The sequence below is a fragment of the Trichomycterus rosablanca genome, chromosome 6, assembly GCF_030014385.1.
Source record: "Trichomycterus rosablanca isolate fTriRos1 chromosome 6, fTriRos1.hap1, whole genome shotgun sequence".
Lineage (NCBI taxonomy): Eukaryota > Metazoa > Chordata > Actinopteri > Siluriformes > Trichomycteridae > Trichomycterus > Trichomycterus rosablanca.
In genome coordinates, this window is record NC_085993.1 from 476,386 (window position 1) to 502,500 (window position 26,115).

A 26,115-nucleotide genomic window follows, 5' to 3' on the forward strand; every position below is an offset into this window, starting at 1 on the left:
ATAATATCATTAATAATGAATATAATAATAATATCATTAATAATAAATATAATAATAATATTAATACAAATAATAATAAATAATATAATTAATAATAAATATAATAATAATAATAATAAATATAATAATATTAATAAAATATATATATAATTAATAATAATAATAATAAATATAATAATAATATTAATAAAAAAATATATATATAATTAATAATAAATATTATAATAAATATATTAATAATAATATTATTAAAAAAAAATATATATATCAATAATAAATTTAATAATAATAATATAATTAGTAATAAATAAAATAAGAATACATATATTAATAATAATATTAATAAAAAATGTAATTAATAATAAATATAATAATATTAATTAAAAAAAAAAAAAAAAAAATATCATTAATAAATTTAATAATAATAATAATAATATCATTAATAATAAATTTAATAATAATAAAAGATGATGATTATAATAGTAGTAATAAAAATTAATACTAATAATAATTTACTGAGAGTTTGATGAATTCTGCAGTGTGATTTATTGTTGTGTCCTGACCTCCAGATTCCTCATTACTAATAATGATTAGTATTCACTACAGCTGCTGCCTTCTCTGTGCCCATATAAATACTACAGAATAGTTTACAGAATGTGTCTATGGGAATTAATGCCCTTTCAGTCAAAATAAGATAGGCAAAGTCAAGCATTTATACTGGATGAGAAGGCCTGGCTCACAGTCGACATTCTGAATCAACCCAAAAACTAAATGTGTCATTATCATTATGATTATTATTTTGTATGCATGTTGGCAACGGGTGTGGCGGAAATATTTTAATTCAGTCTCAGTTAGAATGAGTGTCCACACACTTTTGGTAATATAAAGACTATATTTAATACTGATTAGTCACAATTTACAGAGATCTTATTTCTGATACTTTGATTTAATCATTTATAATAATAAAAAATAAAAATAAAGATGCGCTTTGTTTCACTGTTTTGGCGCCATCTAGTGGTGACACCAAATAACGCACCCTGATATTTTCATTGATTAAAATCAGACTCGTACTATTTAATATTAAACGTTTTTTATTAAATTAACTGCATATTTAACTTCCACACTATCATGTATATACTGTACACACACACACACACACAGGACAGGCTGTGTGATTGTTCATCGGCTCTGATTACAGATGTTATTATAATTAAACAGTCGTTTATTGTGTTTATTACAGATACAGAAACATACGATCCTAAACGTGTCCAAAGCACAGTAGAGAATTCACCACATAACAGTACAGTGTTCAGATCAGTACAGCAGAGGGCGCTGTGTCTGCTCTACTGTGTCTGCTCTACACTCGGAGCTTGGGTGTGTTTATCTCCGGGATGTCACGACATTGCTGTTTATAACACGTCATTGGATCTCCACTGAATTCAATCTGAACGTGGAAGCTGATGTGTGGGTGAGTGTAGCGCCCCCGAGAGTGTTAAATATGTACAACAGGACGTGCACTCACACCGCCCCACCTAATACAGTAAATAATAATAATAAGATTATTAAACTAATTATAATTATACACTAATGATATCGTTCTAAATAAGTCAAACGTGACGCTGCAATGATTTAAAACACAGAGGAACTAAAACTGCTTATGTTCTGATCTGATTACATCAAAAATAAGACGAATAAAAGAATATAAAGTTAAATGTTAATTCTTTAAAATTAAACAAATTAAAACAAAGATTCAGATTTTATAGAAAATATAAAAAATAAGAAATCACACCATCATGACTTGAAGTCGATCAGGTGAGATGTGATTAGCAGTTGTAGCCTAGAGGTTAAGGTTAAGGAACTAGACTTTGTAATCAGAAGGTCGCTGGTTCAAGTCCCACCATTGCCAGGTTGCCGCTGTTGGGCCCTTGAGAAAGGCCCTTAACCCTTGATTGCTTAGAGAATATACCGTAACTCGCTGTTAATACAGAAAATGTAAATGATTTCAAGGTTGTATTAGGACCCTGGTTAGTAGCCGAGGCGCCTGTACAGAAGTGGAGGAACTTGGAGATCAGTGCGTGACTCTCCCTGTGTGACACCGACCTCGCGCGCCGATCCACGGGGGGATAAGAAGGGGTTGGAAAGAGGGCGTGTCAGGAGAATATACCCTCCTCGTACACCATCGGGGTCTCCAGCAGAGGAAGAGGATCCGGCTATGACTAAACTGGGAGAAAATGCAGAAATAATGTTTCTCTAATAATTTCCTTCACGATGTTGTGATATATCGTCTCTTTGTGTGTGTTGAGATCAAAGCACTGAGGTCACATGACCGTGCAGCACTTGCAGCTCTTCGTTTTGGGCGTGTCCGCTCCCTTCTGATTGGTCCCGTCCATCAGCGGTTCGACTCTCGTGGCCAGCAGCGGCTCCTCCTCCACCGGGGTGCCATCTAGTGGTATTTCCTGGAACTGTGCTGAGGGCGATGAGGGACCCGGAGACTTCTGGGTGCCGTTGTTTTTCGATGCTGAAGTGCTCTGTGTCTCGGGAGCACGTGTGGCGCCCTCTGGTGTTTGGGAGTGGTACTGCGGTGGTGTTAGTGTATCCAAGAGTCCTGAGATCGCTCGTTCCACTTCGGTAGAGCCGGACGGATCCGGGACTGACGGTTTATCTTCAGCTTTTATGGTTTTCTCTTTGGGGTCGACATTTATGATTTTGGGCGTGTTTATTACAACTGTGCTGGCGTGTTCAGCATGTGTATCCACGGTAACGTCTGCGTTTGTTGTTTCAGTAACGATTGTGTTTATTTTTACAAACACGTCGATTTCTCTGCTGGGGTCTGTAGGATCTTCTCCTCTTTCTGGAGCTTCTCCTTCCTTTGAAGAATCTTCTAGATTATTTAAAGCCTCAGCCTCTTCCTCCTCCTCTTTTTCCTCCTGTTTTTCTGAATCTTCCTCGTCCTCCACCTCGTCCTTCACCTGGTCCTCCACCTCGTCCTCCTCGGCCTGTGTTTCCTCCCGTTTTTCTGAATCTTCCACCTGGTCCTCCACCTGGTCCTCCTCGGCCTGTGTTTCCTCCTGGTGGAGCTCCACTTCCTCTCCCTCGTCGGTAATGATCACTCGTTCGGCCCTGATGACGGCTGCGCTCTCGTGCTCCTCCTCACAGAGACCCTGTCCAGGCTCGGCCTCCGTGTATCCCAGGAAAAGGAGCGTCTCTACGCCGTTGCTGACGTCGGTAACATGGTGCAGATTGGCATCGTGGGATTTCTCCTCTGCGTTGGTGCAGTTGGTGAGGGACGAGGCTGGTGAAGAGTCGTCGTGTTCTTCATCGCTGTTCAAATCATCAGAGTTCAACAAACTTCCTGTAAAGCAGAGATCAACGTCAGGGCTGCGTCCTAAATCACTGTTCCCTCATTAGTACACCCTACACTGGAGTAAATACAGGGTGGAGGTAGTAATGATATAATGGTAATGAATATGGACGTAGGTTGGGTATAGGTAGAGTGGATGTACAATGAAAGGATGGTGGATGTATAGTGGTTGGTGTAGATGGGTGTAGAATGCATGTATGGTGAATGTATGATAGATGTAGGGTGGGTGGAGGTAAAGTGGATGTATGGTGAATGTATGATAGATGTAGGGTGGGTGGAGGTAAAGTGGATGTATGGTGAATGTATGATAGATGTAGGGTGGGTGGAGGTAAAGTGGATGTATGGTGGATGTATGATAGATGTAGGGTGGGTGGAGGTAAAGTGGATGTATGGTGAATGTATGATAGATGTAGGGTGGGTGGAGGTAAAGTGGATGTATGGTGAATGTATGATAGATGTAGGGTGGGTGGAGGTAAAGTGGATGTATGGTGAATGTATGATAGATGTAGGGTGGGTGGAGGTAAAGTGGATGTATGGTGAATGTATGATAGATGTAGGGTGGGTGGAGGTAAAGTGGATGTATGGTGAATGTATGATAGATGTAGGGTGGGTGGAGGTAAAGTGGATGTATGGTGAATGTATGATAGATGTAGGGTGGGTGGAGGTAAAGTGGATGTATGGTGAATGTATGATAGATGTAGGGTGGGTGGAGGTAAAGTGGATGTATGGTGAATGTATGATAGATGTAGGGTGGGTGGAGGTAAAGTGGATGTATGATAGATGTAGGGTGGGTGGAGGTAAAGTGGATGTATGGTGAATGTATGATAGATGTAGGGTGGGTGGAGGTAAAGTGGATGTATGGTGAATGTATGATAGATGTAGGGTGGGTGGAGGTAAAGTGGATGTATGGTGGATGTATGATAGATGTAGGGTGGGTGGAGGTAAAGTGGATGTATGGTGGATGTATGATAGATGTAGGGTGGGTGGAGGTAAAGTGGATGTATGGTGGATGTATGATAGATGTAGGGTGGGTGGAGGTAAAGTGGATGTATGGTGGATGTAGGATAGATGTAGGGTGGGTGGAGGTAAAGTGGATGTATGGTGAATATAGGGTGGATGTATGGTGGAGGCAGGGTGGATATAGGGGGGATGTAATATTACTAGTAATGTTAATGTATTTGGATGAATGTTGGATGTAGTTATTAACAGTCTTACCAGATGAAGCAGCTCTAGAGGAGAAACACCAAAAATGCAGGAAAAAAGATAAAAGAATAAAAGAGATAAAAGAGGAAGCAGGTTAGTGTTCTCATCATCTTCTTCTTCAAAGCTTTTTGTTTGTGTCACGTGGGAAGAAGGGAGGACTCACACGCAGAGATAAATAACAAATTATATTTTATTTATTAATAATGAACAGAAAAATAAACAGAGAAAATAAAAAGGCAAAATCAAAAACCGAACGGAACCTCTGACGGAAGCTGCAGAAGCAGCAAACTGAAAAAGACAAAAGGAAAAGATGAAAAGCGGACGCGAACCCCGGTCTATAAGGCGAGAGCCGGGAAAAGCGCGTAAGCGCTGAAAGCGCTACGGTGAGCGGGTGCGGGAGAAAGAACCTCCGCTGACGTCTAGCCCCAGCGCAGCGGTAGGCTAGCGTAGGAATCAATCGGCGAGAGGTCAGCTTACGGTCGCAGTAGCTGAAGCACACCGATCTGAAAAAGAGAAAAAGATGCAAGTTCAGTTAGACAAGCTCACATATGCGAATTCGAACCGGGGATGCTGGCAGATCAACCGAGTGCTTTACGGAGTCGCCACCCAGCGGTTATTGAACCCAATGACTAAATTCACTAAGAGCACTATAGCGGTGAATGCACCAGCGCCGTATCGCGGAGCTGAATGAAACCGCTAATGCTAAGTGCTAGGCGAGTAAACAAACTGCAGTACGAGGACTGCACGGCGTCGCACCACGCTAGTTCTAAAGAGGAGAAGGAACCCTAGCTACCTCGACCTTGCGGTCTACACACCCGAATGGCCTTTTGCCACCAGGGGAACCACCTAAGGCTACGAACGGAGCGTGGACGAGCTGCCAAAGAGAGAGCGAAAACAAACAAAAGGTGCGACACCCGCAGCCGTGTGGTGCTGGCTTAAATAGGCCAGCCCACAGCTGCGGGTGATCAGCCCTAATGAGAGACCCACTACTTAAGGCTTTGTTTTCTGAGCTCTGTAAGACCTGTTTCGCTGGGAACCCGGGGCACGTTCACCAGCTACTACAGACCTCGTTATAGTTTGTGGTTATTAGGATGAGCTTCAGAACGCTGCTCCTCACCTAACACACCTTCACCTCACCAGAATCTGATTTCATCTATTTAATAAAGAACAGAGACGTTTTAAATTGCTCGTCCCAAACGTTCTGATGGTGTTTCCACAGGAAGATCAGATTAGAGACGCTCGTCTGATCCAATCAGAATGAAGCTGAGATCAGATTTAATCAGTCGGGATCAGTGTGTGGAGATTCTGGTTCTGATTAAACACTGATGAGACTGAGACTGTTAGAGAGGAAAGAGAAGCAAAAGGACAGAGAGAGAGAGAGAGAGAGTACAGGTGAGAGTGTACAGGTGAGAGTGTACAGGTGTGAGGGTTACCTGTCGGGGGCGGAGTCTCAGTTCTCTCCTTCAGCACTTTCTGTGAGGGGAAACAGAAATGATCTGAATCAAACACACACCCGCACCAGAACTTCTGATACTGAATCAGAACTAAACAGAACTGAGAATAACTGAATCAGAACTGAAAAGAACAGAAATAAACAGAATGTAAAAGAACTGAACAGAACTGATCAGAACATTTTGAGGTCGCTGCTTTTCTTTCCTGTTTGATTGGTTATATTATGAGTAAATATCCGTACGTGTGTAGATAGTTTCAGTCCTTCATCCTCAGCGGGTCGAGAGCCGGGGGTAGAGCGTGTGATAAAGCTGTGATACTCGGGGAGTTGGGTTTTAATTCACGGTGCTGTCAGGATCAAACCCCCCCACCCGGATCAGACGATCCTACTGACAGAACCAACACCTCTACTCCATTCACTCAAAGTTACACTTCATATTTATTATTTATATTTGTATTATATTTTCCCACTACAAGCATCCAGTCGTGCCTGTTAAACATATAGGGTGAGTGTAAGAATACTACAACGGTAATGTATACAGATAGAGGGTGGATGTAAGGTGTCGGGTGGTTATAGGGTGAGTAGAAGGTGCATGCAGTAATACTATAACGGTAATATATACAGATAGAAGGTGGATTTTGGGACATCACAGTATGTAAAATAATGTTGAATACTGTTGAGGGTGGATCTAGTAATACACTGGTAATGTAAAATAATGTATAGAGAGTGGATGTAAGGTGTCGGGTGGTTATAGGGTGGATGCAGTAATACTATAATGTATATTTACATTTACATTTTCAGCATACGCTTTTATCCAAAGCGACTTACAGTTATGACTGAACATGATTTTAAGCAATTAAGGGTTAAGGGCCTTTCTCAGGGGGCCAAAAGTGGCAACTTGGTGGTGGCTTGAACCGGCAACCTTCTGATAACTAGTCCAGTACCTTAACCTTTATCACTGCTGGAAAGTGAATTAAGGGACATCACAGCATGTTAAATACTGTTGAGGGTGAATGTAAGGTGTAGGGTGGGTGCAGTAACATAATGGTAAGTAGAGTTGTAGGGTGGTTATTGTATAGAGATAGATGGTGGATTTTGGGATACACAGCATGTTAAATACTGTTGAGGAAGGATGAAAGGTGGATGCAGTAATATAATAGTAATGTATATAATGTATAGAGGGTGGGTGTAGGGTGTAGGGTGGGTGTAGGGTGTCATGTGGGCGTGTAGAGGTTGTAGGGTGGATGTATATAATGTATAGAGGGTGGGTGTAGGGTGGGTAGAGGGTGGGTGTAGGGTGTCGTGTGGTTGTAGGGCATGTAGAGGTTGTAGGGTGGATGTATATAATGTATAGAGGGTGGGTGTAGGGTGGGTAGAGGGTGGGTGTAGGGTGTCGTGTGGTTGTAGGGCATGTAGAGGTTGTAGGGTGGATGTATATAATGTATAGAGGGTGGATGTAAGGTGTAGGGTGGGTGTAGGGTGTCGTGTGGTTGTAGGGCGTGTAGAGGTTGTAGGGTGGATGTATATAATGTATAGAGGGTGGATGTAAGGTGTAGGGTGGGTGTAGGGTGTCGTGTGGTTGTAGGGCGTGTAGAGGTTGTAGGGTGGATGTATATAATGTATAGAGGGTGGATGTAAGATGTAGGGTGGGTGTAGGGTGTCGTGTGGTTGTAGGGCGTGTAGAGGTTGTAGGGTGGATGTATATAATGTATAGAGGGTGGATGTAAGGTGTAGGGTGGGTGTAGGGTGTCGTGTGGTTGTAGGGCGTGTAGAGGTTGTAGGGTGGATGTATATAATGTATAGAGGGTGGGTGTAGGGTGGGTGTAGGGTGGGTAGAGGGTGGGTGTAGGGTGTCGTGTGGTTGTAGGGCGTGTAGAGGTTGTAGGGTGGATGTATATAATGTATAGAGGGTGGGTGTAGGGTGGGTAGAGGGTGGGTGTAGGGTGTCGTGTGGTTGTAGGGCGTGTAGAGGTTTTAGGGTGGATGTATATAATGTATAGAGGGTGGGTGTAGGGTGTCGTGTGGTTGTAGGGCGTGTAGAGGTTGTAGGGTGGATGTATATAATGTATAGAGGGTGGATGTAAGATGTAGGGTGGGTGTAGGGTGTCCAGCATCACTTCTGTTAAACAGGCCGCTGTGTTTCTGTGAGCTGCTGGTAAAAGGATGTGTGAAATGTGTTGCTGTGATGAACACGATGGATCTGCGTGTTTATTTTATTAAAGTAACATTATCATCATCAAACGCTCCATTAGACTAAATATTTAGACTCATTATTTCCACTAAAACTGTTCAGGACTCTTTTATTTTTATATTATTTACATTTCTTGTACAGAAACGATGAGATTTTAACATTTAATTCAGTTTAAACTTTGGAATTGGTTTCTGGTCATTTCCTGCCGCAGCCACCAGGAGGCGCCGCTGCTCTCAAACACATTTACTGCATTAAGCGGACGCGACTTACACTCGGTACTGAATACAGTCACAGCATTTGAGGGTTAGGGGCCTTACTCAGGGGCCCAACAGTGACAGATTGAACCAGCAACCTTCTGATTACTCCAGTACCTTAACGACTGATCCACCACTGCTCAACATGACGTGTTTATATGTTTATTTATATACATAATTTTCTTAATGCATTTTTCTCCCAATTTAGTCGTATCCAATTCCCCGATTCAAAGAGAAAATCAGAACCGCGCTCGCTCTCACAGACGTAAACAGGACACACCCTAGAGGGAATTACCCACAATGCACCTCCTCGCACTCAGATCTTAGTGCCAGGGTGTACAATAACACCTCTGTGTGTGTGTGTTTGTGTGTGTGTGTGTGTGTGTGTGTGTGTGTGTGTGTCTCACCTCTCCGTTGCCGTGGTGATGTGTGTGCGACGGGGTCGACTCCGAAGCCTCGTCCATGCGGACATGTTTCTGTTCTAAAGTGTCGCTCTGTAACCTGACACACACACACACACACGTGATCAAAAGTTTGTACACCCCCAATTCAGCCCTGCAGAGCCACTCGAAAACCAAAACCCCTAGATTGCCAGTTTAGTCGTATCCAGTTCCCAGAGGGCGTAACTGCAGCAGTCATGAGCAATCCCCTCCGGCGGAGTTATTCCCTCCTCATGACTGCTGCAGTTACGCCCTCTGCTGGCTGATCGACGCCGCTGCACAGAGACCCTCGGCCGAGCCGATGCGCCCGGCTGCTGATAAATAAAGAGACTTGGCTATGACTCACTTGTCCACGTGCTCTTCGATCTGCTGGACTCTGGGACTCCAGGGGGGCGACTGAGGTCCCGAACTGTTCGGAGAGGGCGGAGTTGCTTCCATCAACCACTGATCCCTCAGGGACTTTCTCTACAGAGACACATCAAACACGAACATCAAAACACGAAGCGGACCTGTCGACCAATCAGAGCGCTCCGTCATCGAGACGAGCAGCAGTAGGAGATGCGACCAGACAACCTTCTTCATCTGTAATGAAATAATTGAGGGGTACAACACGTGCTTCCTTCCAGATGACCTCTTTTGCTCTGATGCTTCAGCAATGCTAGATCAGAGGTACTGAACTAGTATTCAGAAGGTTGTCAGTTCAAGCCCCGTCATCAACAAGCCGCCGCTGTCGGGACCCTGAGCGAGGCCCTCGATTCTAACCCTAATTACTCAACCGTATGTATTCAGTCACAATTATAAGTAGCAATAAATGCAATGCAATACGATGCAAATCCACCTTCTGCAGCCTCGGTTACAACTGAATGGCTTCATAATGAAAGAGCACAGGTGCTAGACTGACCTGCCTGCCACAGTAACAGTGTAAAGCTTCATGAAGCACAGTGCTTATCAAGCAAGAATGAAAAAAATCAAACCCTGGACGTGCTCAGTTCCCAAAAACACAGAGGTACACGCGCCCCCCTCCGCCAAATTTACTTTACCTTAATGTGTGTCTATGCATGTGTGTGTGTGTGTGTGTTCAGTTCCCAAAAACATAGAGGTACACACGTCCCCCTCCCCCAAATTTATATAGAACAGTTGTGTTTATTTTTATTGATTTTTTATTTTACTGTCCCAACTTTTTTTGGTATTTGAGGTTCACAAACTAAAACTGAAGCTTAAACTGTCAGTGCAGGAAGAGGCAACGCCTCAGTGGTGTAGAAACAATGGGTGTACACACACACACACACACACACACACACACACACACAGGGTTTTGGGAGGACTAATTACACCCTGGCCTTGGTTTTACAGGTGCCACTTTCAGGAAGTGTGTGTGTGTGTGTGTGTGTGTGTGTGTGTGAGAGTGTGTGTGTGTGTGTGTGTGTGTGCGTGTGTGTGTGTGAGCGTGTGTGTGTGTATGTGTGTGTGTGAGAGTGTGTGTGTGTGAGCGTGTGTGTGTGTGTGTGCAGTCATAAAACTGAGGAATGCACAAAAATATTTGAATGTAACTCTGGGTCGCCAAACTGTGAAGAATGTGTTGTTTTGCAAGTGTGTGTGTGCGTGTGTGAGTGTGTGTAAGAGCGAGTGTGTGAGTGTGTGTGAGTGTGTATGTATGTGTGTGTGTGTGAGAATGTGTGTGTGTGAGAGAGTGTGTGTGAGAGTTTGTATGTGTGTGAGTGTATGTGTGTGAGTGTGTGTGTGTGAGTGTAAGTGTGTGTGTGTGTGTGTGTGTGTATGTGTGTGTGAGAGAGAGAGTGAGTGTGTGTGTGTGTATGTGTGTGTGAGAGAGAGAGTGAGTGTGTGTATGTGTGTAAGTGTGTGTGTTACTCTGAGTTGTTGTAGTCGTAGTTTTTCATCCTCCTGTTGTCGTTTTGCTCGCTCCTCTTCTTCCAGCAGTCGCCGCTTCTCCTACACACACACACACACACACACACACACTTTAGTACTTAGGAATTTAGGAATTGTGTATATTGAAACTGCATTTAGTGTGTGTACATGAGTGTGTGTGTATGTGTGTGAATTTACAAGTGTGTGTGTATACATGTGTGTGTACGTGAGTGTGTGTGTGAGTGTTTGGGTGTATGTGTGTGTGTATATATATGATGTGTGTACGTGTGTGTGTGTGTGTGAGAGAGAAAGTGTGTGTGTATGTATATATATATATATATATATATGTGTGTGTGTGTGTGTATATAATGTGTGTGTTTATATATAATATGCATGTATATAATATGTATATACAGTGTATCACAAAAGTGAGTACACCCCTCACATTTCTGCAGATATTTAAGTATATCTTTTCATGGGACAACACTGACAAAATGACACTTTGACACAATGAAAAGTAGTCTGTGTGCAGCTTATATAACAGTGTAAATTTATTCTTCCCTCAAAATAACTCAATATACAGCCATTAATGTCTAAACCACCGGCAACAAAAGTGAGTACACCCCTAAGAGACTACACCCCTAAATGTCCAAATTGAGCACTGCTTGTCATTTTCCCTCCAAAATGTCATGTGATTTGTTAGTGTTACTAGGTCTCAGGTGTGCATAGGGAGCAGTTGTGTTCAATTTAGTAATACAGCTCTCACACTCTCTCATACTGGTCACTGAAAGTTCCAACATGGCACCTCATGGCAAAGAACTCTCTGAGGATCTTAAAAGACGAATTGTTGTGCTACAAGAAGATTGCCAACACCCTGAAACTGAGCTGCAGCACAGTGGCCAAGATCATCCAGCGTTTTAAAAGAGCAGGTTCCACTCAGAACAGACCTTGCGTTGGTCGTCCAAAGAAGCTGAGTGCACGTGCTCAGCGTCACATCCAACTGCTGTCTTTGAAAGCTAGGCGCAGGAGTGCTGTCAGCATTGCTGCAGAGATTGAAAAGGTGGGGGGTCAGCCTGTCAGTGCTCAGACCATACGCCGCACACTACATCAAATCGGTCTGCATGGCTGTCACCCCAGAAGGAAGCCTCTTCTGAAGTCTCTACACAAGAAAGCCCGCAAACAGTTTGCTGAAGACATGTCAACAAAGGACATGGATTACTGGAACCATGTCCTATGGTCTGATGAGACCAAGATTAATTTGTTTGGTTCAGATGGTCTCAAGCATGTGTGGCGGCAATCAGGTGAGGAGTACAAAGATAAGTGTGTCATGCCTACAGTCAAGCATGGTGGTGGGAATGCCATGGTCTGGGGCTGCATGAGTGCAGCAGGTGTTGGGGAGTTACATTTCATTGAGGGACACATGAACTCCAATATGTACTGTGAAATACTGAAGCAGAGCATGATCCCCTCCCTCCGGAAACTGGGTCGCAGGGCAGTGTTCCAGCATGATAATGACCCCAAACACACCTCTAAGACGACCACTGCTTTATTGAAGAGGCTGAGGGTAAAGGTGATGGACTGGCCAAGCATGTCTCCAGACCTAAACCCAATAGAACATCTTTGGGGCATCCTCAAGCGGAAGGTGGAGGAGCGCAAAGTCTCGAATATCCGCCAGCTCCGTGATGTCGTCATGGAGGAGTGAAAAAGCATTCTAGTGGCAACCTGTGAAGCTCTGGTAAACTCCATGCCCAGGAGAGTTAAGGCAGTTCTGGGAAATAATGGTAGCCACACAAAATATTGACACTTCAGGAACTTTCACTAAGGGGTGTACTCACTTTTGTTGCCAGTGGTTTAGACATTAATGGCTGTATATTGAGTTATTTTGAGGGAAGAATAAATTTACACTGTTATATAAGCTGCACAAAGACTACTTTTCATTGTGTCAAAGTGTCATTTTGTCAGTGTTGTCCCATGAAAAGATATACTTCAATATCTGCAGAAATGTGAGGGGTGTACTCACTTTTGTGATACACTGTATATATAATGTGTGTATATAATATGTGTGTTTGAGTGTCTGTATATATATAATATAGGTGTGAGTGTACATGTGATTGTGTGTGTGTATATATACAGTTGGGCCAAAAAGTATTTAGTCAGCCACTGATTGTGCAGGTTCTCCTACTTAGAAAGATGAGAGAGGTCTGTAATTTTCATCATAGCTACACTTCAACTATGAGAGACAAAATGAGAAAAAAAAATCCAGGAAATCACATTGTAGGATTTTTAAAGAATTTATTTGTAAATTATGGTGGAAAATAAGTATTTGGTCAATAACAAACAAGCAATATTTCTGGCTCTCACAGACCTGTAACTTCTTCTTTAAGAAGCTCTTCTGTCCTCCACTCGTTACCTGTATTAATGGCACCTGTTTGACCTCGTTATCTGTATAAAAGACACCTGTCCACAGCCTCAAACAGTCAGACTCCAAACTCAACCATGGCCAAGACCAAAGAGCTGTCGAAGGACACCAGGAAGAAAATTGTAGACCTGCACCAGGCTGGGAAGAGTGAATCTACAATAGGCAAGCAGGTTGGTGTGAATAAATCAACTGTGGGAGCAATTGTAAGAAAATGGAAGACATACAAGACCATTGATAATCTCTCTTGGGGTCAAGATCTCATCCCGTGGGGTCAAAATGATTATGAGAACGGTGAGCAAAAATCCCAGAACTACACGGAGGGACCTGATGAATGACCTGCAGAGAGCTGGGACCAAAGTAACAAAGGCTACCATCAGTAACACACTACGCCGAGAGGGACTCGAATCCTACAATGTGATTTCCTGGATTTTTTTTCTCATTTTGTCTCTCATAGTTGAAGTGTAGCTATGATGAAAATTACAGACCTCTCTCATCTTTCTAAGTAGGAGAACCTGCACAATCAGTGGCTGACTAAATACTTTTTGGCCCCACTGTATATATATATAAAATGTGTGTATATGTGTTTGTGTGAATGTGTGTATGTGTGTATATGATGTGTGTGTGTGTGTGTGTATATATATATATATATATATATATATATACAGTGCCTTGCAAAAGTATTCAGCCCCCTTGAACTTTTCAACCTTTTGCCACATTTCAGGCTTTAAACATAAAGATATGAAATTGTAATTTTTTGTGAAGAATCAATAACAAGTGCGACACAATTGTGAAGTGGAACGAAATTTATTGGATATTTTAAACTTTTTTTAGAAATAAAAACCTGAAAAGTGGGGCGTGCAATATTATTCAGCCCCTTTACTTTCAGTGCAGCAAACTCACTCCAGAAGTTCAGTGAGGATCTCTGAATGATCCAATGTTGACCTAAATGACTGATGGTGATAAATAGAATCCACCTGTGTGTAATGAAGTCTCCGTATAAATGCACCTGCTCTGTGATAGTCTCAGAGTTCTGTTTAAAGCGCAGAGAGCATCATGAAGACCAAGAAACACACCAGGTAGGTCCGAGATACTGTTGTGGAGAAGTTTAAAGCCGAATTTGGATACAAAAAGATTTCCCAAGCTTTAAACATCTCAAGGAGCACTGTGCAAGCGATCATATTGAAATGAAGGGAGTATCAGACCACTGCAAATCTACCAAGACCCGGCCGTCCCTCTAAACTTTCAGCTCAAACGAGGAGAAGACTGATCAGAGATGCAGCCAAGAGGCCCATGATCACTCTGAATGAACTGCAGAGATCTACAGCTGAGGTGGGAGACTCTGTCCATAGGACAACAATCAGTCGTACACTGCACAAATCTGGCCTTTATGGAAGAGTGGCAAGAAGAAAGCCATTTCTCAAAGATATCCATAAAAAGTCACCTGGGAGACACACCAAACATGTGGAAGAAGGTGCTCTGGTCAGATGAAACCAAAATCGAACTTTTTGGCCACAATGCAAAACGTTATGTTTGGCATAAAAGCAACACAGCTCATCACCCTGAACACACCATCCCCACTGTCAAACATGGTGGTGGCAGCATCATGGTTTGGGCCTGCTTTTCTTCAGCAGGGACAGGGAAGATGGTTAAAATTGATGGGAAGATGGATGGAGCCAAATACAGGACCATTCTGGAAGAAAACCTGTTGCAGTCTGCAAAAGACCTGAGACTGGGACGGTGATTTATCTTCCAACAAGACAATGAACCAAAACATAAAGCAAAATCTACAATGGAATGGTTCACAAATAAACTTATCCAGGTGAAAATGGCCAAGTCAAAGTCCAGACCTGAATCCCATCGAGAATCTGTGGAAAGAGCTGAAAACTGCTGTTCACAAACGCTCTCCATCCAACCTCACTGAGCTCGAGCTGTTTTGCAAGGAAGAATGGGCAAAAATTTCTGTCTCTCGATGTGCAAAACTGATAGAGACATACCCCAAGCGACTTGCAGCTGTAATCACAGCAAAAGGTGGCGCTACAAAGTATTAACGCAAGGGGGCTGAATAATATTGCAAGGCACTGTATATGTGTGTGAGTATATGTGCGTGTATATGATTTGTGTGTGTGTGTGTGTGTGTGTGTGTATATGATGTGTGTGTGTATATGATGTGTGTGTATGTGTGTTTGTGTGTGTGTGTGTGTATATGATTTGTGTGTGTGTGTGTGTGTGTGTGTGTGTATATGATGTGTGTGTGTATATGATGTGTGTGTATGTGTGTTTGTGTGTGTGTGTGTGTATATGATGTGTGTGTATGTGTGTTTGTGTGTGTGTGTGTATGATGTGTGTGTGTATGATGTGTGTATGTGTGTGTGTGTGTGTGTGTATATGATGTGTGTGTGTGTGTGTGTATATGATGTGTGTGTGTGTATATGATGTGTGTGTGTGTGTGTATATGATGTGTGTGTGTATATGATGTGTGTGTGTATATGATGTGTGTGTGTGTGTGTGTATATGATGTGTGTGTGTGTGTGTGTGTGTATATGATGTGTGTGTGTATATGATGTGTGTGTGTGTGTGTGTGTGTGTGTGTACACACTGCTATAGCCTGTAATCTCTTCTGGTATTTTTCTGCCTCGTCCATCTTTAACCTGTAAAGAAAAATAAAAGATCATCAAACACACACACACACACACACACACACACACACACACACACACACACACACTCACACCATCCTGTGTCCTGATCCTCAGTTATAAGTAGGGTTGCACTAAATTTACGGGAGAATGTGCTTCATTTTATGAACCTTGTTCAGGGATTTATAAAGAAAAGAGCCACATTTCACATCTGTCATTAAATTTCACTCATGAATTAAATAATAGAATAAATGAAGCTACGATACACAGCACAGATACATTAACAGATAAACCTAGATGGTCCTCGATGTGTTTTGACCCCCTCGTGCGTCCACAGAATCGGTTGTTAGTTTTCCTGAGACGTATTTTAGCTGCGTCCACATCCTGGACGTTTTGTGTAACCGATTGCTGGTGTAACCGAGCGTGTTTAGATCTGCTGAGTTTATAAAGAAAGAAATAAACTGAACACAGATGAACTCTGGGGAGCAGAAAACTTTACTGCTTTGTTCTTGTGAGGTGCAGCACAGAGACGATCACGTGTGTAGAGAGACACACTTTTACATTCATTATGGATCCACAAAGAGACAAAATGCCTCAATACCTCACCACACATCTAACACTGTAGGTGTGGATGATGATGAAGATAATAATGAAGATGATGTGGGTGTGTGTGGATGATCATTATACTGACTCAGCGTTCAGGGTGATTAATGTTTGTGCTGGTTTCCATGACGCCGGCTGTAATGGGTGTGTGATTACTGGTGTGGGTGTGACCTGACGTGGTGAGACTGGAGTGAGATGGTTCGGTTTCCTTTTATCGCCTGCAGTCGGGTGGATCAGTGTAATTAAAGTGCAGCGGCTCAGAACTGATCGGGGTACGAGTGCACGCTGCTCTCGACCGGGTCCTGCAGCCACGCCCCGCCCCGTCCCGCCCCGCCCTGGTCCTGCTCGGTAGTGTTCAAAACGCAACAAACACCAGACCGGGACCAGACCAGCAGAAACATGTTTAAGAGGCGTCTGGGCAACACAGTGGGATTTTATGAGCTGGAATCTCAGCTCTGCTACCGGTCGGCTGGGCACCCCCTAGTGCCTGCAGCAGACAGCATCGACCACTAGTCTGCTGGGTGGGAAAAGGACTAAAAAACAAAAAAGTGGGCGGGGTCTTAGACACAGTGTAAGGGCCCTGGTTAGGCCCTTAATTCTAACTCGAATTGCTCACTCGTATGTATTGTCACAATTGTAAATACCCATAAATGCAATGCAATATGATGCAAATCCACCTTCTGCAGCCTCTGTTACAGCTGCACGGCTTCATAATAAAAGAGCACAGGTGCTAGACTGACCTGCCTGCCACAGTAACGGTGTAAAGCTTCATGAAGCACAGTGTTTATCAAGCAAGAAACCCTGGACGTGCTCAGTTCCCAAAAACATAGAGGTACATGCGCTCCCCTCCCCCAAATTTCTCCACTAGTCTGCTGGGTGGGAAAAGACTGGACTAAAAAGTGGGCGGGGTCTTAGACACAGTGTAAGGGCCCTGAATTCTAACCCTAATGGCTCAACCGTATGTATTGTCACAATTGTAAATACCCATAAATGCAATATGATGCAAATCCACCTTCTGCAGCCTCTTCATAATAAAAGAGCACAGGTGCTAGTCTGACCTGCCTGCCACAATAACAATGTAAAGCTTCATGAAGCACAGTGCTTATCAGGCAAGTAACCCTGGACGTGCTCAGTTCCCAAAAACATAGAGGTACATGCACTCCCCTACCCCAAATTTCTCCACTAGTCTGCTGGGTGGGAAAAGACATGACTAAAAAGTGGGCGGGGTCTTGGGCGCTGTGTAAGGACCCTGGTTGGTATCTTGAGGTGCCTGTACAGAAGTGGAGGAACGTGGAGATCAGCGCGTGACTCTCCGTGAACGAGACCGGCCTCATACACCGATCCACCGAAGTACGGGGGGATAAGACGGGGTCGCGCCTGAGGGAGGGCGTGTCAGGAGAAAATACCGTACAACATCGGGGTCTCCATTAGAGGAAGAGGAACCGGGTACATCTAAACTTTTAGGAAAAGAGGGGAAACAGACGCTGTGATGTAGCGGTGTGAGAATGCCGTCCCGCCACTAACTGACACCCATCGTAAATAGTTTGGCGTGTTTCCTCATGTTAGGTGTGAAGGAACCGTGACTCGAACCCTCACTCTGCACCTCAGAACCTCTCGTTAGCGCTGAGCTCAAGCGGAGACGTGTTAGCATGCGCGAGAGGACACGGGAGAACGACACGGGTGTGAGCGGCGAACACGCAGAACCGCTTCCTGTTCGGACACGTACCGACTCTAAAGAACGCTCGGCTTCAGAAAGCGCATTGCTCACGTACGCCCCCGCGAAGATATGCTAGCTAACGGGCTAATTAGCAGTTAGCGCACACTGTTACAATGCAGAGACGCCAAAGACGTCTGAGCTACACCTGCGATCACGTGAGTCTGATCCAGCAAACATCTGTACTCAAGCATTCATCACATCCCACACAGCTGGATTCCTCAGGAATCTTTCTGAACCTGATAACCGAGCTCTCTCTCTACACAGACGCATTTCCCATCATCCTACACTCTCGAGAAGAGAAGAGGGCGTGTCTAAACTCTTAGCTCCCTTAAAATGCTCCTACTGAGGCGCCTTAATTCTGAGTGATGATCTGACTGAATAACGAGGGAGCGTCCGACGCCTCCTCAGCGCTGAAGATCAATCCCAGCAGGGCGGGTCACTAAGTTTAAGGACAGACCCTACATGGACAAAAGTATTAGGACACCCTCATAATTACTGAGTTCAGACATATAAAAGCAAGCTCGAAGAGACCTGGTTTGGTTTGATACTGAGCCCTGACCTTTAACCCTAATAGAAACAACTGGGATGATTCGGAACCTTGACTGTGAGGACGAGCATGGCCACCTTGTTCAACACGGGTGTTCCTTTAACTGCACAGGCATAAATCCCCACAGGCACCTTCCATAATCACATTAAAAAGAGGGTGGTGAGGGGCCACCGTATTAACGCCCATGGTTTTGGAATAGTGTGTCATCGTAACGTCTTTTGGTCATTAGGTGTATCAGGACTGGACTGAGAGAAGCTCAGGTCGGCAGAATCGGTCGACTCTCCTCCATGCTGCTGCAGCAGCGCCTCCTGCTGGCTGGTTGAGGTAGGAGTGGTGGAGGAGTACACAGAGTGTAGTGTGTTCTTCCATCTCTATCCACCACTGTCCGCTGTAGTGAGGCGACCGGCGAATAAGCTAACGAGCAAAGGCGTGTCCCTATTCAGTTCTCATAAGTGCTGCAGTTACGCCCTCTGCTGGCTGATCGATGGTGCTGCACTACACAGAGATAATGGAGATCAGTGTGACTCTCCGTGCGTGATACGGATCTCCGTATGAACCCACCTGGACTGAAGGATGAATTCAGAAACTGCACACGTTCCTGTGGGTGGTTTTGTTCCCGCTATAAACGTTTAGCCGGATTACTCAGCGCGGGTGTGACTGACGGCACAGGCTAGTCAGGATTAGCAGCTTGGCGGGTCGCCGCATTGTGATGGAGAGACGTAACGCGGTGCTTTTGAGGAGCGCTGGAACGCAGCATTACGAGCTTAAAAGAATAAAGAACGGAAAACAGTTTGAGACAATACACACAGCCGAAAAATGCTTCGTCTGCTGGAAGCGGGCGTGGCCGGAGGGCAGGAATCGATAACCAGACGAGGCGTCTGCATACGGTGGCACAGTGTTCCTGTAGAACAGAAACGTCCAGACTATTTCCGGCCCGTTACCATTTTTCAAACAGCACGTGAGGTATTTTAGAAATAAAATTGGACACCCCTGATCTGAGCCACGTTTTGCACATTGCTGCCTAACCTAGATAGCATGGCTGTAGTTTCACATTTTCTCCATTTCTTCATGTGGTCTTTAGGATGGTTGTTTATCCTTTTATTTTATTTTTATGTCTTTATCACAGTCAGGGTGACGGACTCCCCAAACAGGATGCTGGTCCCCCCCCCCCCCGCCACTCCCCCTTAGACATAGCCCCACAGGCCCCCGTCTGACCGGACGATAGCACCGCTGAGGATTCGAACCCTGAGCTTGCATCATTTACACACTCCATAGTTTTAATAATAATAATATTTATAATAATAATAACAACAATAATAATAATAATAATAATAATAATAACAATAATAATAACAATAATAATAATAATAATAATATTAATAACAATAATATTCATAATAATAATAATAATATTAATAACAACAACAACAATAATAATAGTAATAATAACAATAATTGTAAATCTGATGAGGAAACGTCGATTGTTTGCTTTCATGACCTTTACACACAAACACACGACACACTGCGCTGCACAAACATCAAACAACAGGAAGTGTGTTCTGCGGAAACCCACATTCTCAGCATGACTCTGTCGAAAGATCACAGTGTGTGTGTGTGTGTGTGTGTGTGTGTGTGTGTGTGTGTGCAGGTATGCATGAGTGTGTGTCAGTACAGTGTGTGTCTGTATGCAGGCGTGCACACACTCGTCATGACATGGAGGAATTTCCCTAAAGCTAATAGCTCACGAAACGCTGCACGTGTGTGTGTGTGTGTGTGTGTGTGTTGGGTGTCTCTTCCTGTCTAACTGTCTGTCTCTAATTCAGGACTCTTACACCTCTGTTCTCCATCAAACCAGAACCTCCCAGTACCTTCTCCCATCCAGACTGCTGGTCTGTAGGACCTAAAGTTGGGTTCCAACATGATGAACCCATCAGGACTCAGTAAGCAGCTTCCTGTGTGATGTGTTACTGTATATAAACACCAGCCAGAGACCCAGAGACTCAGGGGCAGGTAGTGGTTACGGTACAGGACTAGTAATCGAAAGATCACTGGTTCAAGCCCCACCACTGCCAGGTTACACTGTTGGCCCTTAAGTGACCCCTGACCCGTAATTGATTAGACTGTATACTGTCACAGTACTGTAAGTCACTTTGGATAAAAGCGTCTCCTAAATGCTGTAAATGTAACTTAGATTCATGCTGTAAACTAAGGAGCTGCTCACACCCCATGTGATGTTATTAGTAATAAACTCCGCCCTGCACACACTGATAAACACTCAGCTGTAGTAAATACTGCAGTACTGAGTGTAATTAGCGTTTATGTGGTGTTTACTGTGCTGTGTGTAGTTTTGGACGCAGGAGCGCTGACCTTCCACTATAACATCACCATGGTGCACCGATATTACACAACATACATGGACTTGTACACACACACACACACTCCTGTTCGTTGGTACTGGAGTGTCAGAGTGTTAATGGTGTTTGTTCTGGCTGAGTAAATGAAATTTTCTCTTCTATCCTGGTTAAATATTTATTACTGACCGAGTCTCAGTGAAACCACGAGGTGAGAAACAACCAGGATCAAAGTCATTTAGCTTTTATTCTTTTATTATCTTTTATTTTATTTACTTTCATTATTTAATTATTATCTTTTATTATTATATTGTTATCTTTTATTATTTAATTATTATCTTTTATTATTATATTGTTATCTTTTATTATTTAATTATTATCTTTTATTATTATATTGTTATCTTTTATTATTTTATTATTATCTTTTATTATTATATTGTTATCTTTTATTATTTAATTATTATCTTTTATTATTATATTGTTATCTTTTATTATTTTATTATTATCTTTTATTATTTTATTACCTTTTATTATTTTATTCTTGTATTATTTCATTTACTTCATTATTTTATTATCTTTTTTAATTTTATTATTTAATTTTATTATTTTATTATTTACTTTTATTATTTTATTATTAGCTTTTATTATTTTATTATTTATTTTTATTATTTTATTATTTACCTTTATTATTTTATTGTATTTAATTATTTTATTATTAGGTTTTATTATCATTTTATTAGCTTTTATTATTTTATTTACATCATTATTTTATTATTAGCTTTTATTTACTTATTTATTTATTTATTATTACATTTTATTATTTTATTTTATTTACTTAATTATTTTATTATTAGCTTTAATTATTTTATTACAGGAGCAGCACACCAGAGCTCACAGCCTGGTCTCAGATAAACGATGATGAACGGAGCCCTACATTCAGACGCAGTCATTTTCAATTACAGCTGCGATTTCCGGCGACAGGGGGCGGAGTAAACGTTAGAGATGCAAAGTGGGCGGAGCTGACGACACACAAAGTCGAATGAAGTTGAACTTTATTTAAATTAGGAGTGAAACGATGTGACGATGACCAATAAGATTCGATTATTGAGCCGTTCCTACTAGAGATGAAGAGAAACTCACAAACAGACGTAACCATCACAAAGTTGTTGACTGTACAGTCAGTGATGGACTACACGGGGATGAAATTCATAGATGAGCGATTTCCCTCCAGGATTTTTATTTTTAGCTGTAAAGCAGATTATTTTCCGTACTGACATGGCAGGATGACCTGAAAGCAGCAGGAACAACAAGTAATGAAGTGCAGCCTCTATAACCATCTCTGCTAAACAAGCAGCACTGTGAAGTACGGTGGTGGAAGCATCACCATACAGAGCTGCTCCTCTGCCAACGCTACTGCAGCGTCACACGTCACAGAACGTCGTCCACCAAGAATCTGAATGAAGACCGGCTTCTGAAGGAGAAGCTGAAGGTGCTGGTGTGGTCCGGACGATCTACTGACCGGAATCCTGTTCAAATGTGTTTGAGTCCACAGATGAACCTCAGGAGGAGATAAAGAGACACTGAGAGGATGAACTGGAACCACGATCTGATTCTCCTGAAGTATTTAATCTTCTCTACATGTTTAACTGCAGGTCACATCAGATCAGATCAGACGTGAGCCGGAGCTGATCTATAATTATTATAATAATATGATAATAACCTGTAATGATCAGATCTGCTGCGTGTTTGAGTTCCTCATGAAGCCGATGAGGTTTTACTGGGTGTGGTGGGGGGAGCCTGACAGGATGCAGGTCTGTGCTGTTATGAAACTGAGATCTTCAGAACGAAACGCTCCGTAACCTTCAGCCTGATGAGAGCAGTTTTAAATAAAACCATGAAAATCTTCAGCTTCCTTCAGTACCGACGATCGATAATAAAAACCTCACGTCAGTAATGAAGTTTAATCTCTCAGTTCCATTAGAGGAACGTGAGGAACATGAGGAACGTGAGGAACATGAGGAATATGAGGAACATGAGGAATATGAGGAACGTGAGGAATATGAGGAACATGAGGAACGTGAGGAACATGAGGAACGTGAGGAACATGAGGAACGTGAGGAATATGAGGAACGTAAGGAAACATGAGGAACGTGAGGAACATGAGGAACGTAAGGAACATGAGGAACATGAGGAACATGAGGAACATCAAACACACTCCTGTCCACCCCAAAAAAACCCTGAGGTTTCATCAGCTGTGTGGTGTTAATTGGTGTTTATGTTTTATACTGGTGTTCACACCCAGTGGAACCAGTTTTGAAGGTGCAGTGGGTGAGTGGACCAGTTTGGAGGTGGACTGTAAGAACGTGACGATGTTTTACCACCGCTTTATCCTGATCAGGGTCGTGGTGGGTGCAGTTTACTGGGCAAAAGGTAGGAAACATCCCAAACACACACACACATACACAGCTCCAGTTCACCTGACTGCATGTCTTTGTACTGTGGGAGGAACCCGAGCTCCTGCAGGAAGCCCACACAGACATGTGGAGAACATGCAAAACTTCCACACTGAAAGGACCCGCACCGCTCCACCTGGGAATGGAACCCATGACCTTCTTCCTACATGTGTTCAGTACATTGGAATTCTTTTTCTGTTGGGTCAGAGCTCAGGGTCGACCATCGTACCAAGCAAATCCCTGGAGTTAAGGGCCTCGCTCAAGGGCCCAACAGTGGCTGCATGGCAAAGCTGGGATTTGAACCCACACACCTACTAGTCACACACACACCAACACACCTACTGCACTCACACACACACCAACACACCTACTGCACTCACACACACACACACCTACTGTAAACACACACCAACACACACCTACTGAACTCACACACACACATAAACACACACCGACACACCTACTGCACTCTCACACACACACACACACACACACACCTACTGCACTCACACACACACCAACACACCTACTGCACTCTCTCACACACACACACACACACCTACTGCACTCACACACACACAAACTGGCAACCTTCTGAGTACTAGTCTAGTATCTTAACAACTGAGCTACAACTGCCTCTTACTGTCTTTGTACTGTGGGAGGAAACCGGAGCTCCCGGAGGAAACCCACACAGACACTGGGAGAACATGCCAAACTCCACACAGAAAGAACCCGGACCACCCCACCTGGGAATCGAACCCAGGACCTTCTCACTGTGATGTGACCGTGCTACCCACCGAGCCTCCCTACACGTGTTCAGTACAATGAGATTCATATCCATGGAGTCGAGACGTTTAAGGGCCTCGTTCAAGGGCCCAGCGGTGGCCACATGGCAAAGCTGGGATTCAAACCCACAACCTTTTCAGTGATGGTTCGAAGTCTAGAACTAGTCCCGTGAATCAGTGATTTTTAAATATATATTTAGGAATTTAAAACAGTTGTAGGCTAGTGGTTAAGGTACTGGACTAGTAATGGAAAGGTCGCTGGTTCAAGCCCCACCACTGCCAGGTTGCCACTGTTGGGCCCTTGAGCAAGGCCCTTATCCTTCAATTGCTTAGACTGTATACTGTCACTGTGCTGTAAATCACTTTGGATTAAAGCGTCTGATAAACACCGAAAATGTATTTGCGGGTGAAAATGTACAGAAATATAAACCTCGATGGTAATTTTCTCCTGCAGACCCGCAGGGGGGTGAAAACATCTGCACTGAAGTGGGTTTGAGCTCATAAACACCTCAGAGAACCGAACCGACTCACCTGCAACAGACTCTCCACTCCTGATCACCCGATCATCCGATCCACCCGCGATCAAGTTTCCTCTGATCCACACCGAACACGGAACCGAGTTAAATCCACAGCAGAGTCATCATCGGTACATTCACCACATCATCCACACACACACTCACCCACTCACACACACTCACCCACTCACACACACTCACCCACTCACACACACTCGTTTATTTATTAATAATCCTCTACTGAACCGCTTTGATCTTTTTCTCTCTCCGCTGCTGTGCAGAAGGCGCTCCGGTTACCGAACCCTGTTACTGAGTTAACCACGCCCACTGCACCTACACACACCTACTGCACACACACACACACGTACACATACTGCACTTACACACACACACACCTACTGCACACACACACACACACTAATATATACACATACACACAAGGACGGATTAAGGATAGTCTGGGCCCCTGGGCAAAGAGTTGCCCAGGGACCCCCCCTCCAAAAACATAAATAAATTAATACATTAAACAACCTGTCAATAACTAACCCTAACACAAGAATGTATTTTATATAAGTTTCTTTCTACTCTTCTTTCTTGCAAAGTCATCCACTAATTCATCAAAATTAAGCTGTCTGCCCAAATCTGATTCAATGGCCAGAAGTGACAGTGAGTTCAGGTGGTTTTGGCGCATCCTAATCCTGAGTTCATTCTTAATACGAGCCAGTTTGGAGAATAAATGCTCCCCTTCACAATTTGTGATAGGCACAGTCAAAAAAAGTCTAAGTGCTATGTAGACATTTGGAAAGGTTGACTGTAAATTCAAATGTATTATGGTTTTGAGCATTTTACCAGGACATTTTTATTTTTCTGTTATGAATGATTTGTATTGTATCAATTCATCTGCCAGGCTCATGTTCAGATCTGAAGGATATGCTGCAGCGAGTGAGTTAGCCTTTAAAGTGAGCTCACTGTTGGACATATTGTCAGGAATGAAAAGAACATCAAATAGCTCAGTTAAGTGTGTGTATGCATTCAAACTGCTTGAAATTGCTTGTCTTAAATTTAAATAATTGCAAAATTGCTAAATTAATTTGTGTCTCTGCACTTAAGAGAAATTGAACATAATAATTTAATAAGCAACAAAACGTCTGTTATTTACATTTTTACATTTTCAGCATTTAGCAGACGCTTTTATCCAAAGCGACTTACACATTGAGCGGAACACAATGAGCAATTGTCTTGCTCAGGGACCCAACAGTGGCAACTTGGTGGTGGCGGGGCTTGAACCGGCAACCTTCTGTTTACTAGTCCAGTACCTTAA

The 26,115-nt window shown here is 43.1% G+C and overlaps 1 protein-coding gene across 1 annotated transcript; it reads right to left on the minus strand.

Annotated features, from left to right (window-relative positions):
* Nucleotides 1-1,073: 1,073 nt before the first annotated feature.
* On the minus strand, nt 1,074-25,085 carry palm3 (paralemmin 3). The gene is made up of 7 exons (XM_062997200.1): nt 24,811-25,085; nt 15,784-15,835; nt 10,769-10,849; nt 9,246-9,364; nt 8,867-8,960; nt 5,998-6,037; nt 1,074-3,352 (listed from the first exon to the last, which is right to left on the minus strand). The coding sequence occupies exons 2-7, from the start codon at nt 15,826-15,828 to the stop codon at nt 2,319-2,321; spliced, it is 1,413 nt and encodes a 470-aa protein (XP_062853270.1). The 5' UTR covers nt 15,829-15,835; nt 24,811-25,085; the 3' UTR covers nt 1,074-2,318.
* Nucleotides 25,086-26,115: the final 1,030 nt, after the last annotated feature.